The following is a 13,716-nucleotide window of genomic DNA, read 5'->3' as shown; positions in this document are numbered from 1 at the left end:
TCGGCTAATTTTTTGTATTTTTAGTGGAGACAGGGTTTTTGCTTGTTGGCCAGGCTGGTCTCAAACTCCTGACCTCAGGTGATCCGCCCGCCTTGGCCTCCCAAAGTGCTGGGATTACAGGTGTGAGCCACTGCACCTGGCCTACTTAAACAATTTTTAAAATTACTTCTTAGTCAGTGTTATTTATTTTATAGAACATAAAATGTTAAAGTACTTATTAAGTAAACATATTTAGTAAAGATTATAATAGGTTTCAGATAATTCAAATGCATTAGTGCATAGTACCTTAAAGCTATACTTCAAATAAGTATAGCTTCACATATATTTGCAAGCCATTTAGAAAAGAGTAGAGGCTGGGTGTGGTGGCTCATGCCTATAATCCCAGAATTTTGAGAGGCTGAGGTGGGCGGATCACTTGAGGCCAGGCCATTCGAGACCAGCCTGGCCAACATGGCGAAACCTATCTCTACTAAAAATACAAAAATTAGCCAGGTGTGGTGGCACATGCCTGTAATCCAGCTGCTTGGAGGCTGAGGCATGAAAATTGCTTAAACACGGAAGATGGAGGTTGCAGTGAGCTGAGATTGAGCCACTGCACTCCAGTCTGGGCAACAGAGCAAGACTTCATCTTAAGAAAAGAAAAGAATGGATGCTTTTCTTTTAATTTCATGGTAGATTTTTAAAAATTGGATACAACTTTTTCAAATAATAAAATCATTTGAATCAAAAATTATTAGACTACCTGTTTCAACTTTTCTAGGTAATGACATGTGTTTGGTGTAATAAAAAAGGTCTTTTGGCTACAAGTGGCAATGATGGCACCATCCGCGTATGGAATGTTACCAAGAAGCAATATTCACTGCAACAGACCTGTGTGTTCAACAGATTGTGAGTGCTAACATCACATGTATACCATTTAAAGTAAGAGAATCCTAAACATGCCTCACCTTGGTTGTGTTAATGTAATCATATTGTCACTAAAATTTTTTGAAATTTTCTTTTAGATTAGTATTACTGTATTTTCAGTGTGTATTTTTAACTTTCCAGGATAACAATTCAGAAAACATAATTTTAAATCATCTGTATCTGGACTTAGAATTAAATCAAGATCTACTAGTAAATAAATGTTCAGCTATGTAAAACAGTAGGCTAATTTGCCATAGGTCTTTAAGAGTTGTTTAGGAATTAGAGTAATTATATTGCTTCTGTATCAGAATGTAGCATTTTTAACAGGTTTTTTTTTTTTTTTTTTTTTTTTTTTTTTGAGACTGAGTCTGTCTCTGCTGCCTAGGCTAGAGTGCAGTGGTGCAATCTCGGCTCACCACAACTTCTGCCTCCCGAGTTCAAGTGATTCTCCTGCCTCTGCTTCCCAAGAAGCTGGGACTACAGGTGCCAGCCAGCGCACCCGGCTAATTTTTGTATTATTAGTAGAGACAAGGTTTCACTGTGTTGGCCAGGCTGGTCTCAAACTCCTGACCTTGTGATCTGCCCGCCTCAGCCTCCCGAATGCTGGGATTACAGATGTGAGCCACTATGCCCAGCTGCATTTTTAATAGTTTTATAGCCAGCTGTAGCTATTTCTTTTCTGAAGACTTCTCAAGAGATTAGGCAAATAAGAATCAATGTTTTCTGAATAATAACCATCTGTATAACCCATACAAAATTTGAATGTCTTTATTGACAAGTGTACTACATTAAATGAGGAAAAGTCTAATATCACTCTTTTATAATTCATTTTTCACATGATGACAAACATTAATGAATGTGTAACTGTTAAATACTGCTAGCCAAGGTTTTGAAACAGAAGAATCAGTTACATACTCTAGTCTATATGAAACCCTTATTTTAAGGTTTGGGGTTTAATTTACTTTTGAATGATGGGGATTAGAATTGCATATCTATCTGTTACATTCTAGGGAAGGGGATGCTGAGGAAAGCCTGGGATCACCCAGTGATCCAAGTTTCTCACCAGTTTCCTGGAGTATCAGTGGCAAATATCTAGCAGGCGCTTTGGAAAAGATGGTGAATATCTGGCAAGTTAATGGTAAGAGTCATGTAAACACTAATAAACTGCTGAAAGTAGTTTTTTAAAGCCTTCTTCTTAGTCTTCTGAGTCCAAACAGTGGTTTCTCTTCACCTTGAAATTCACAAGCCTTCCAACAACTCTGAAATTTCAGTCTATGCACTGTGTGCTTGAAATTAGAGAGGAAGTGCTCATTTATTCACTTTTCTTTCTGGGACTTTCAACTAACCTAGTAGTTATAAACTTAAATTTTTTTTCGTGTACCACTAAGTATTCAGAGTAGGGTTTGAGGAGATGTAGTTGTCACTGAATTTTAAGTTATGTATTCTTTTGAATTGCTTGAAATATTTCTATTATGTTTATTTTGTAGGTATAAATTCTTGTCAGTTTTTATTATACCTCTCTGGAAAGTAAAAATAATTATTGTAATATTGAGCTTATTAGTATTTTCATTTGTTTTTACATATTTGAGGAATAGCTGTTCTGTGTCACATATTTGAGGAATAGCTGTTCTGTGTGACGTATTTGAGGAATAGCTGTTCTGTGTGACATATTTGAGGAAGAGCTGTTCTGTGTGACGTATTTGAGGAATAGCTAGCCTTAACTGCAGGTAACTTTCTTATGCTAATTTGGTTATCAGTAATTGTTGAGAAAGGACTTAAGTGCTTGACATTTGTACATTCAGTGTTTTTCTTTACACTCTCTTCTATAATGCTACCATTTTGCCCTATTAATAGTTACAGACAGCCAGGCGTGGTGACATATGCCTGGAACCTTAGGGACTCAGGGGCTGGGGCTCAAGGATTGCTTGGGCCTAGGAGTTTGAGGCTGCAGTGAGCCATGATCATGCCACTGTACTCACTCCAACCTGGGCAACAGAGCAAGACCCTCTTTCAAAAAAAAAAAAAGGTTACAGAAAATCATTAAATAAATTTATTTATTTATTTATTTATTTTGAGATGGAGTCTTGCTCTTTCATTCAGGCTGGAGTGCAGTGGCGTGATCTCGGCTCACTGCAGCTTCCATCTCCCAGGTAGCTGGGACTACAGGCGCGCCACCATGCCTGGCCAATTTTTTGTGTAGTTTTAGTAGAGAAGAGGTTTCACCATGTTGGCTAGGCCGGTCTCGAACTCCTGACCTCAGGTGATCCGCCTGTCTCGGCCTCCCAAAGTGCTAGGATTACAGGCATGAGCCACTGCGCCCGGCTGAAAAACTTTAATTTTATGATCATATATAGTATATAAATGAAGGATCCTGCCTTCACGGTCTTATTCATTAGTAGGCTATTATGAAATTCGGAACTGCTTTGAGTGTGTTAGAATTAAGTAGTATTTGTTTCTGTTCCTTTTTTTCTTTTTAAGAATTAAATAAAAACTAGTTAATATTTTTTCCCTCTTCAGGAGGAAAAGGATTAGTAGATATTCAGCCTCATTGGGTATCTGCCCTGGCTTGGCCTGAAGAGGGTCCGGCTGCAGCCTGGTCAGGAGAGTCTCCAGAGTTGTTGTTGGTGGGACGGATGGATGGATCTCTGGGACTGATTGAAGTTGTTGATGTGTCCACCATGCACCGTCGAGAATTGGAGCATTGCTATCGAAAGGATGGTAAATGACTGCACTTACGTCTAGTTGACAGAGTCTCCAACTTCCTTTCTAGACTTAGCTTTTTGGCATTTGCTTTTAAAAATACCAAGTGAATATTATCTTGGCTTTGTTTTCAAAATTTTCCAGTCATGTTTTAATTTTAATTAGTTACTGATTTGAAAGATATTTATCTCCCAGCCCCCACCACACATCTCTGTCAAAATGAGATTTAATAGTATTATACAACATTAGTAATTCATCTTTTGTGTGGCTTAATATTTATAGCAGATTCCAAGTCTCCTTTGAAAGTTAGGACTGTCCAAGACAAAAAAAGTCAATCATTGGTGGAGATGAAATTGTTTTTTTGTGTGTGTGTTTTGTTTTGTTTTGTTTTGTTTGAGAAGGAGTCTCGCTCTGTCACCAGGCTGGAGTGCAGTGGCACAATCTCGGCTCACTGCAACCTCTGACTCCCTGGTTCAAGCTATTCTCCTGCCTCAGCCTCCCAAGTAGCTGGGATTACAGGCACTCGCCACCACGCCCAGCTATTTTTGTATTTTTAGTAGAGACAGGGTTTCACCATGTTGGCCAGGATGGTCTCGATCTCCTTACCCTGTGATCTGCCTGCCTCGGCCTCCCAAAGTGCTGGGATTACAGGCGTGAGCCACCATGTCCAGCCGAGATGAAATTGTCTTTTAAAAAATGAGTAAAATTGAAGTAATGGAGGAAGGGGAAGCAGGGAATTCCTGGTCTGACAAGAGAGATTAGGAAGTCTGCTTTCTTCTTACTGTGGTGTTCCTTTGAACATGAATGCATCTCACTAGATTTTGTTGGTTGTCTGGGGGAAGTGGGGTAATTCAAAGTCATAGTGCCTGCTTACATGGTATTCCATTAACAGAAGAGGTTTGTTTTGTTTGTTTAAGAATAGGTAATACTTTCATAGGGTTCAAAAATTCAATTTTTAAAAAGTATACAGTGAAAAGTCTTTCTCCCGTCTACTCAGTTCCCACACTCCCATTCTACCCTCACAGATACTGTTTTTACTTCTTTGGTAGTCTTTCAGTGTTACATATACTTAAAGAAGCAAGTAGAAATATAGATTGTTAGAACAGAACATTTTGATAGAATATGGAAACATACTGAATAGGGAATATTAAATAAGCAGAAAAAGAGATGTAATTTTCTTTCTATGACTTGGGTTCTTTCACTTCTCAGTTTCATGGTAGATTTTGGTCCAAAAGGAAAGAACCTATAGTGACTTACAATCAGCAAAGGAATTTAATTTTTGTCTCTATTTTTCAGCAACCACGTGCAAAAGAATGAAAGATTATAAATTAGGTAGTCCTTGTCACAGATAAGTGACACTTTTAAAAAGTATGTTATGTGGAATCCCCACTGTACGCCTACATTTTGTCTAAATGCATTAAAGAGCTATTTGGAAATTTACTTGCAATGGTTGCATTATCATTATTTGTTTCAAAGTCTCTGTCTTTTAAGTCAGCCAATGACAAATAATTATATTTTCCTTACTCTTTTGCTTTTGTTTTTATCATGTTAGTGTCTGTTACTTGCATTGCATGGTTCAGTGAAGACAGACCATTTGCAGTGGGATATTTTGATGGAAAATTGTTACTGGGAACAAAGGAACCACTTGAGAAAGGAGGCATTGTTCTAATTGATGCACATAAGGTAAATGCATCTTTAAAAAGCATAATTTTATGGGATACAAATATAATTTTGTTACATGGATAGATTACACAGTGGCGAAGTCAGAGATTTTAGGATATCCATCACCCAAATGACATACATTGTACCCATCAAGTAATCTCTCATAATCCACTCTCCTCCCAGCTCTCACCTTCCAAGTCTCCCTTGTCTATCATTCCACACTCTAGGCCTGTGTGTACACATGAGTTCCCTTTTCACCACTTTCTTGCCAACATCTGTTGTTTTTTGTCTTTTTAATAACAACCACTTAAAAGTGAAAAAAATGTAATATTTGCCCTTCGGTATCTGACTTATTTCACTTAAGATAATGGGCTCCAGTTCCAACCATGTTGCTTGAAATACCTGATTTCATTCTTTTTATGGTTGCATAGTATTCCATTTTTTATATATACCATGTTTTTATTATCCAGTCATCCATTGATGGACACTTAGGTTGGTTCCATATCTTTGCTATTGTGAATGGTGCTGTGATAAACGTATGAGTGCAGGCATCTTTTTGAGAAAATGATTTATTTTCCTTTGGGTAGATACTCAGTAGTGGGATTGCTGGATCAAATGGTAGTTCTGGTTTTTGTTCATTGAGAAATCCCCATACTGTTTTCTATAGAGTTTGTACTAATTTACATTCCCACCAACAGTATTTAAGAGTTCCCTTTTCACCACTTTCTTGCCGACATCTGTTGTTTTTTGTCTTTTTAATAATAACCATCCTGACTGGGGTGAGATGATATCTCATTGTGGTTTTATTTTTTTAATTTAAATTTTTATTTTTTTAGACAGTCTAGCTTTTTCGCCCAGGCTGGAGTGCAGTGGCACGATCTTGGCTCACTGCAGTTTCCAACCCCCAGGTTCAAGCAATTCTCCTGCCTCAGTCTCCTGAGTAGCTGGGATTACAGGCGCTCACCACCAAACTGGCTAATTTTTATACTTTTAGTAGAGACAGGGTTTCACCATGTTGGTCAGGCTGGTCTCGAACTCCTGACCTCAAGTGATCTGCCTGCCTCAGCCTCCCAAAGTGCTGGGATTCCAGGCATGAGCCAATGCGCATGGCTCATTGTGGTTTGAATTTGCTTTTCTCTGATGATTAGTGATGTTGAGCATTTTTTCATATGCCTATTGACTATTTGTATATATTCTGGTAAAAGCATCTTTACCAGATAGTTGCTTTTTCTTGCTTTTGTTTGTTTGTTTGTTTGTTTTTTCCTGAGATGGAGTCATGCTCTGTCACCCAGCCTGGAGTACAGTGGCACAATCTCAGCTCACTGCAACCTCCACTTCCCAGGTTCAAGCTATTTTCCTGCCTCAGCCTCCTGAGTAGCTGGGATTACAGGCGCCCACCACCACTCCCGGCTAATTTTTTTTTTTTTTTTTTGTATTTTTAGTAGAGACGGGGTTTCACTATGCTGGCCAGGCTGGTTCTAATTCCTGACTTCATGATCCGCCCACCTCGGCCTCCCAAAGTGTTTGGATTACGGGCGTGAGCCACGGCGCCCGGCCTTCTTGGTTTTTGTTTTTTTTTTAACCTCTACTATTGCTTGATACTAGTTTCTTTTAAAATTTTTTTACCTCAGTCACTTATGACTTAATGTTCTATTGTTGCACAAAATCTGTGGACCGTGGATATACATGGATAAGTCTATGTAAAAATAAATAAGCCATGGAAGAGTAAAGCCAAAACAGTGAATTAGGAACACCCTGGTAATACCTCCTGTTCAAGTGCTCCCAGTAATGTCAGAAATTCCGTCCATGAAGAATGATTTTTTTACCTTAAACAGAGGTTGCCAATTCAGATATTTACAGGACCATCTAGGCAAGTAGCATAAATGCTTGAAACCAGGAGTTAGAAGATGTGGAAGAGGATTGAAAAATAAAAATAAAATCAGAAGAGCACAATGATCACAACCATATAAACACAAAACATATCCCAGATTCTCATAAGTGTTTGCTATTGGGATGTAAGGGGTGCATTTTTTTTAAGTCTCTTCTTTTTTATGCTGTAATGATTACCAGTCAGTAAGGATAACTCTTAATAAATACAAATGCTAATGACAGATAACATATCCCTTTTGAGTCAGAATTTCATAATTCATTTATCCTACTAACATTTGTTGAGCTTTGACTGCAGCAAATATATTTAACACAGACTACATTAAAGGGTAAGTTGGTCTAGTGATTGGGAATGATACGGCAGTATCTGATTTGCATAAAATATTGATTTCAAAATAAATGACTTATAGAAATATAGATACTAAGAAATATAGGTTATGTATTACTGAATTTAAACTATTTGTGAAGGAAATATTACTCTGATTTTTTTCTCTTCCTTCCATTTTAAGGATACTCTTATTAGCATGAAGTGGGACCCTACGGGTCATATTCTTATGACATGTGCCAAAGAAGACAGTGTGAAACTCTGGGGCTCTATTTCGGGATGCTGGTGCTGTCTACATTCACTCTGCCATCCATCTATTGTAAATGGCATTGCTTGGTGCCGCCTTCCAGGGAAAGGATCCAAGTTGCAGTTACTGATGGCTACGTATGTTGTCAATTTGCATCTATACGTCTTAGTTTTTATATTGGTATAGACTGTTATTTGCATTAAGTGTGGCTTCTCAGTAGTCTTAAAGAGTTTATTGCCAGTTACTATTCTTATAATGTGTAACATTATAAGATTACCTCAGAGAAAAGAAAGAGCAGTAGTTGTCCAGTGTGAAACTTGGTATGTAATCTCCTTATCTCTGGGTGTGATGTTGTTAGAATATTGGCTTCGGTTGTATTTCTTGTTAAAGATTGTATGTACTACAAATAAGTTTAAAAAATAATGCAGTGGTTCTATCAGATCTTAATTGATTGCAATTTGGAAATATTTTTACTTACGCATATTGACATGTTTTGGTTTTATGTGATCAATTTTTTTAAGTGGCTGTCAGAGTGGCTTAGTATGTGTTTGGCGCATTCCACAAGATACTACACAGACCAGTGTGACTAGTGCAGAAGGATGGTGGGACCAGGAATCAAATTGCCAGGTAACATTCTGGTGTTTTTGAAGACTTTATCTGAAACTATGGAAAGTATATGACATCAAAGTCATTCTCCCTTGGTTACTAAAAAAGTCATTACCGTATCCCAAAGAGCAAGATCCATTGGGAAATATACGTAATTGTCATCCTGAATTAGCTTAATTTTTTATAAATCAGAGATACCATAATTGCTTGGTAAAATGAGATATTCCATACATATTAAGTGGTGACTGTTACTGTGATAGTGGATATAATTGATACTACAGATAGACGAGTCATAAGTTGTTAGCACATTAAAATAGAAACTCCATGGGAGCACATCCATCCAAAGAATCTCCAACTGATGCCAGAATCCTTGCTTTGAAGAACGATTTATTTATATTAAACAGAAGTTACAAATGTATATATTTATAGAGAGCCCTCTAGGCGAGTAACATAAATTCATGAAGCTAGGGTCAGAAGGTTTGGAGAGGGTAAAAAACAAAAACAGAAAAAAAAACAAAGATGCATACATGCTTTATATAAAGGCACACAGCTGATTGGCAGTTTCCAGAATTAAGAGCCTGTTGTTACCAGATTGTTTTATTTTTTCTATAGATGCTAAGAATCCAGTGTTTAAGTAAAATCTCCCAATATTAAACGTTGGCACCTAACTTAAAATTGTTTAAAACACTGAATGACCAGTCAGATCACATCTCTGAGCTACCAGTTTGTACCTTCTGTTGCCTTCCTTTTGCTCATGATACCCTTGGAAGAAATACACTTTACATCATCTTTGGGTAATGAATACATTTAGTATTATGTTGTCATAACTAAAAGGAATAAGGAGCTTAAGGACGGGGAGAAAGGGTGAAGACGGAGGGAAGGAGTAGCCAATTCACTAATAGGAGAATATCACAACAGTGGAGGTGGGAGTGCTACAGATAGGTCTGGTTTACTCTTTGTGCTGGAGGGCAGCCCTATAGACAGGCCTTACCTATTTCACTTCTAAAGCCTGCAGAACAAATGTGTGACAGACAGAACCATCAGCCAACAAAAAGAGGAATCTATTTATATAGAGTCAGCATGTGCAGTTCACAAATGTTAGGGGATAAAAATGAAAATTACATGAAGTAAAAATTTAAAAATCAAAACACTGGTTAAAAAGTAGTCAGTATTTTCCTGTCTCTGAGGGATAATTAGAACTTTGAGATGTTATTTTTGTAGTTTGAAGAGTAGAAAACTAGTTTAGAAATATATTTTTTAAAAAAGATGAAAGCTTCAACAAAGGGAATCAGATTGATATTTTATTACTGATTCAGTCAAGCTTACTATCCTTTATGAGAGAAATTATCTCTCCCCCTTGCCAATTTTATTCTGAAATATAAAATTTCCAAGAGTGAATGATAAATCTTGAACTTATAATTTATCTTTATTTTAATGCATGTTAAAAATAATGAATTTCAGGATGGATATAGGAAATCATCAGGAGCCAAGTGTGTTTATCAGCTGCGGGGACACATCACTCCTGTTCGGACTGTTGCCTTTAGTTCTGATGGGTTGGCCCTTGTGTCTGGTGGACTAGGTGGGCTCATGAACATTTGGTCTTTAAGGGTAAGAGCACAGATTTTATTTTTATGTTAAGGAATATTTTGACACTAACTTAAACACATATGATAAAAATTAACCAATTCTAGAAACATTTTATATAGTAATTTCTTGAATACTGAGGAAACTTCTTTCAGAATCCTCTGCCCTTAGATTTTTCTTACTGATAAGTATTTTTAAAATCACCTGTGTCCTAGAAAATTGGGTAGTAGGTATGTGATTGGACGTTGCTGAATTTAGCTAAAATGTAGACTTTAGAATATGTTTTTGTCAATGTGAAATATAAATTTAAATGTAAATTTATACCTACAGTTCAATGATGTGTATTGGTAAATGTATCTCATTTTAGGATGGCTCTGTCTTGCAAACTGTTGTGATAGGCTCTGGAGCTATTCAGACCACGGTATGGATTCCAGAAGTTGGAGTAGCTGCTTGCTCAAATAGATCAAAGGTAATATTGTAGTTATATCAAATGATACGGTGTAAGCTTGTAAGGAACTTTAGAAATCATAGTCTAACCACCTCACTTTATGGAGGAGAAACCTGATATCCAGAGGAATTACTACTTGTCCAAAACAGTGCAACTATTTAGTAGCAGAAAGAGAATTAGAACCTAAGTCTCCTGACTTATAGTCTAGTATTTTTTCTACTACACCCCATACTTTGGTGACAGTGCTTAGATATTGAACAATTTCATTTCCATTGGAAGTGATAAAGTAGATTTTGACTTTCTGCCATGATTTTTGACAGTAGCACTAAAGTATCTCAAGGCCAGGTGCAATGGCTCATGCCTGTAATCCCAGCACTTTGGGGAGGCTGAGGTAGGCAGATTGCTTGAGGTCGGGAGTTCAAGACCAGCCTGGCCAACATGGTGAAACCCCATCTCTACTAAAAATACAAAAATTAGCCAGGCGTGGTGGCACATGCCTATAGTCTCAGCTACTTGGAAGGCTGAGACGGGAGAATCGCTTGAACCCAGGAGGCAGAGGTTGCAGTGAGCTGAGATTGCACCATTTTACTCCAACCTGGGTGACAGAGCGAGAGCCCATCCCAAAGGAAAAAAAAGCTATCTCAAACAATTTTTCCCTGAAAAGAAGAAGCATTGCAAAGACATTTAACTAAGTATACAAAATATATCTTGGCTTTCAAATTTAATATTCTAGTAAAAATGCTGGTCTCCTGCTGTAAAGTAATTCTATGATATAACATTATTCCCTACAGTATTATTTTTCATACCCTTAAAGATTAGAGCCAATGTGCTGATTTGATTTACATTTTATATGGTTAAATGATGTTAAAATAAGCTGTAAACCTTCATGAAAGGTTCTACTGAAAGTAAAATGTAGAATCAGTCCCTAGGCAGTAGTGGCCTGTGTAGAATAAACCATAGAGCCAGAGTTAAAGCAGTGCCACCCCTTTTGCAGCTATCCTTGTAGTCATGTCAGACATGACTTTTGAAATATACTAGATGCCTTATTCTGCAGGTTCTGAAGAAATAGTTAATAATTGTCATTATTTCCTTAAAAAGTACCAGCTAATCAGAGGTAGTTCACAAATTTTATTATTTCTCATTATTTTTTACTTAGACAAAATTTAGGATATTTTGAAGTTCCATAGGCATTAAAAGTATAGCCTTTTTGGATATAAAATATCCAAAAAGCAAAGATGCCCCAGTTACTAGAAGGAATTTCGCAGATTAAATGGTGATAGCATTATTTTTTATTTAAACAAATTTATTATGTGGCATGATTTATTTTCAACCAGGATGTTTTGGTCGTGAATTGTACAGCAGAATGGGCAGCTGCCAATCATGTTTTGGCAACCTGTAGGACAGCATTGAAACAGCAGGGTGTTCTGGGATTGAACATGGCTCCCTGCATGAGAGCATTTCTGGAGCGGCTCCCCATGATGCTTCAGGAGCAGTATGCCTATGAAAAGGTAGCTCATTACACTCACTCCTAGAGATCCACAGATACCTGGTGCTTTGGAATGTGATTATAGCCTTGAACTTATCCCTTAAGAGCATGAGGTCTGAGGATAATAAGTGGGGCTTTTTGGGCAGAATCAAATGAAGGTAAGTCATGCCTAAAAGAGTTGTTCAGCAACCCTAAGTCTATTCTTGCTTTATTTTCATCAGAGTAAAATAAGGAAACAAACAAACACCAAGTTTGTATTACTGTTTTTTAGATTATTTATTCACTCCAAAGTTTCTTAAAATACCTATGCAGCAGAATATCTTCCCTTTTCTGACCCACACATATATCTGTTTTTATATGGCTTGGCCATTCCAAAGTTGAGGGATAGGGATGGATGTGGGTATCAGAGTGAACATCATCTCCACTTATTAGATAAATCTTTGTATAAAATTTAGTGGAAGAGCTATGTTGAATTGAGTAGGGTCATTCAATACTGGAATGAGGAATTGCAGCATTTGAACTTGTCCAGACAGTGATCCTAAAGTAGCCTGTCTTCCAGCCTTTTGCTTTTCCTTTGATGGCTACCAGGATTCTCTTATAAAGGAGGAAAGTGAGAAGAGCAGATCTCTGTGGTTAAATAGTTACCTGCTTTTTTTTCCAATCAAGAAAAACCATGATGAAAATGTACTATATGCATCGTGATAGCTTAGATTGGATCCTGGAGCAGAAAAGGAGTATTAATGGGAAAACTGAGGAAAACCAAATAAAGCTCTGTGGTTTAGTTAGTATTGTACCAATGTTAGTTTGTTAGTTTTGATAAATGTGCCAGGGTTGTATAAGATGTTAACATTAGATAAAGTTGGGTGAAGGGTATACAGAAATCCTCGGTACTATCTGTACAACTCACTCTAACTCTAAAAATATGATTCCAGACTTTCAGACTGCGGTAGGTTAATTTAGAATATTTGGCACAAACTCTTTGACATATTATATCCTTGTATTTTGTTTTAGCCTCATGTGGTTTGTGGTGACCAACTTGTTCACAGCCCCTATATGCAATGCTTGGCTTCCCTTGCTGTGGGACTTCATCTGGATCAGCTGTTGTGTAACCCTCCAGTGCCACCACACCACCAGAACTGTCTCCCTGACCCTGCATCCTGGAATCCAAATGAATGGGCCTGGTTAGAATGTTTCTCAACCACTATAAAAGCTGCTGAAGCCCTGACCAATGGAGCCCAGTTTCCAGAATCTTTTACCGTTCCAGATCTAGAACCTGTTCCAGAGGATGAACTTGTATTTCTAATGGTAAATGTACTGTGAGCTGCTATTATTTGCAGCTGAGATTTTATCATGGGTATTTGGCATGTAGCAGACCCCTAATAAGTCTTTGCTAGTATGAATGGCTAGAAGGATACCCTTAAGAGAAACGGAAAATATTTTTCTTTCAGATAGTCACTTTCAATCTGATGGCAGGCCTCCATAGTGACAGGAATTGATAATGTAAGCACTGTTGAACTCTTGTAAACTTGCCAGCTCTCAATGATATAGTCCCATATTTTCTCATTTTCTTTTGTCCATAGGTACTTTGTTAGTGCTTTAGTTGTATATATCTTAGCATCTTTTCCTCGTCATGTGGTGGGTTATATGCCACATATAGATTCTAATTTATTTGGCATTTCAATCATGTCTTTAATTAGCATCAAATAAAATATAGAAGAGCATTCTAATTGTCATTTCATTCTGATTGTATTTGCGAGTGTCCACTGTAGAAACTGTGACATAGATAAAATACCTGTGTAGACTACAGGACAGCACATGATCTAACAACCTCTTTGTAGACTTAAGATTTATGCATACAAACATTT

The 13,716-nt window shown here is 37.3% G+C and overlaps 1 protein-coding gene across 20 annotated transcripts in view; it reads left to right on the top strand.

The window, feature by feature from the left end:
* Positions 1 to 13,716, top strand: part of HERC1 (HECT and RLD domain containing E3 ubiquitin protein ligase family member 1) — a 247,610-nt gene that overhangs the window by 183,184 nt on the left and 50,710 nt on the right. For all 20 annotated transcript variants that reach the window (XR_010137477.1, XR_008514122.2, XM_054532755.2 and 17 more), the window contains 10 exons: positions 761 to 888; positions 1,917 to 2,044; positions 3,424 to 3,624; positions 5,159 to 5,289; positions 7,665 to 7,864; positions 8,249 to 8,354; positions 9,795 to 9,941; positions 10,285 to 10,386; positions 11,700 to 11,873; positions 12,863 to 13,156. Coding sequence is in view for 18 of the 20 variants with exons in the window: in XM_054532755.2 (XP_054388730.1) it covers positions 761 to 888; positions 1,917 to 2,044; positions 3,424 to 3,624; positions 5,159 to 5,289; positions 7,665 to 7,864; positions 8,249 to 8,354; positions 9,795 to 9,941; positions 10,285 to 10,386; positions 11,700 to 11,873; positions 12,863 to 13,156 (1,611 nt within the window). In the remaining 2 variants the exon portion in view is untranslated. The remainder of the gene's footprint in view (positions 1 to 760; positions 889 to 1,916; positions 2,045 to 3,423; positions 3,625 to 5,158; positions 5,290 to 7,664; positions 7,865 to 8,248; positions 8,355 to 9,794; positions 9,942 to 10,284; positions 10,387 to 11,699; positions 11,874 to 12,862; positions 13,157 to 13,716) is intronic.

Source organism: Pongo abelii, chromosome 16 (assembly GCF_028885655.2).
Source record: "Pongo abelii isolate AG06213 chromosome 16, NHGRI_mPonAbe1-v2.0_pri, whole genome shotgun sequence".
NCBI classification, from domain to species: Eukaryota; Metazoa; Chordata; class Mammalia; order Primates; family Hominidae; genus Pongo; species Pongo abelii.
Note: the sequence above shows the minus strand (reverse complement) of the source record. Positions and strands in the feature narration are given on the sequence as shown.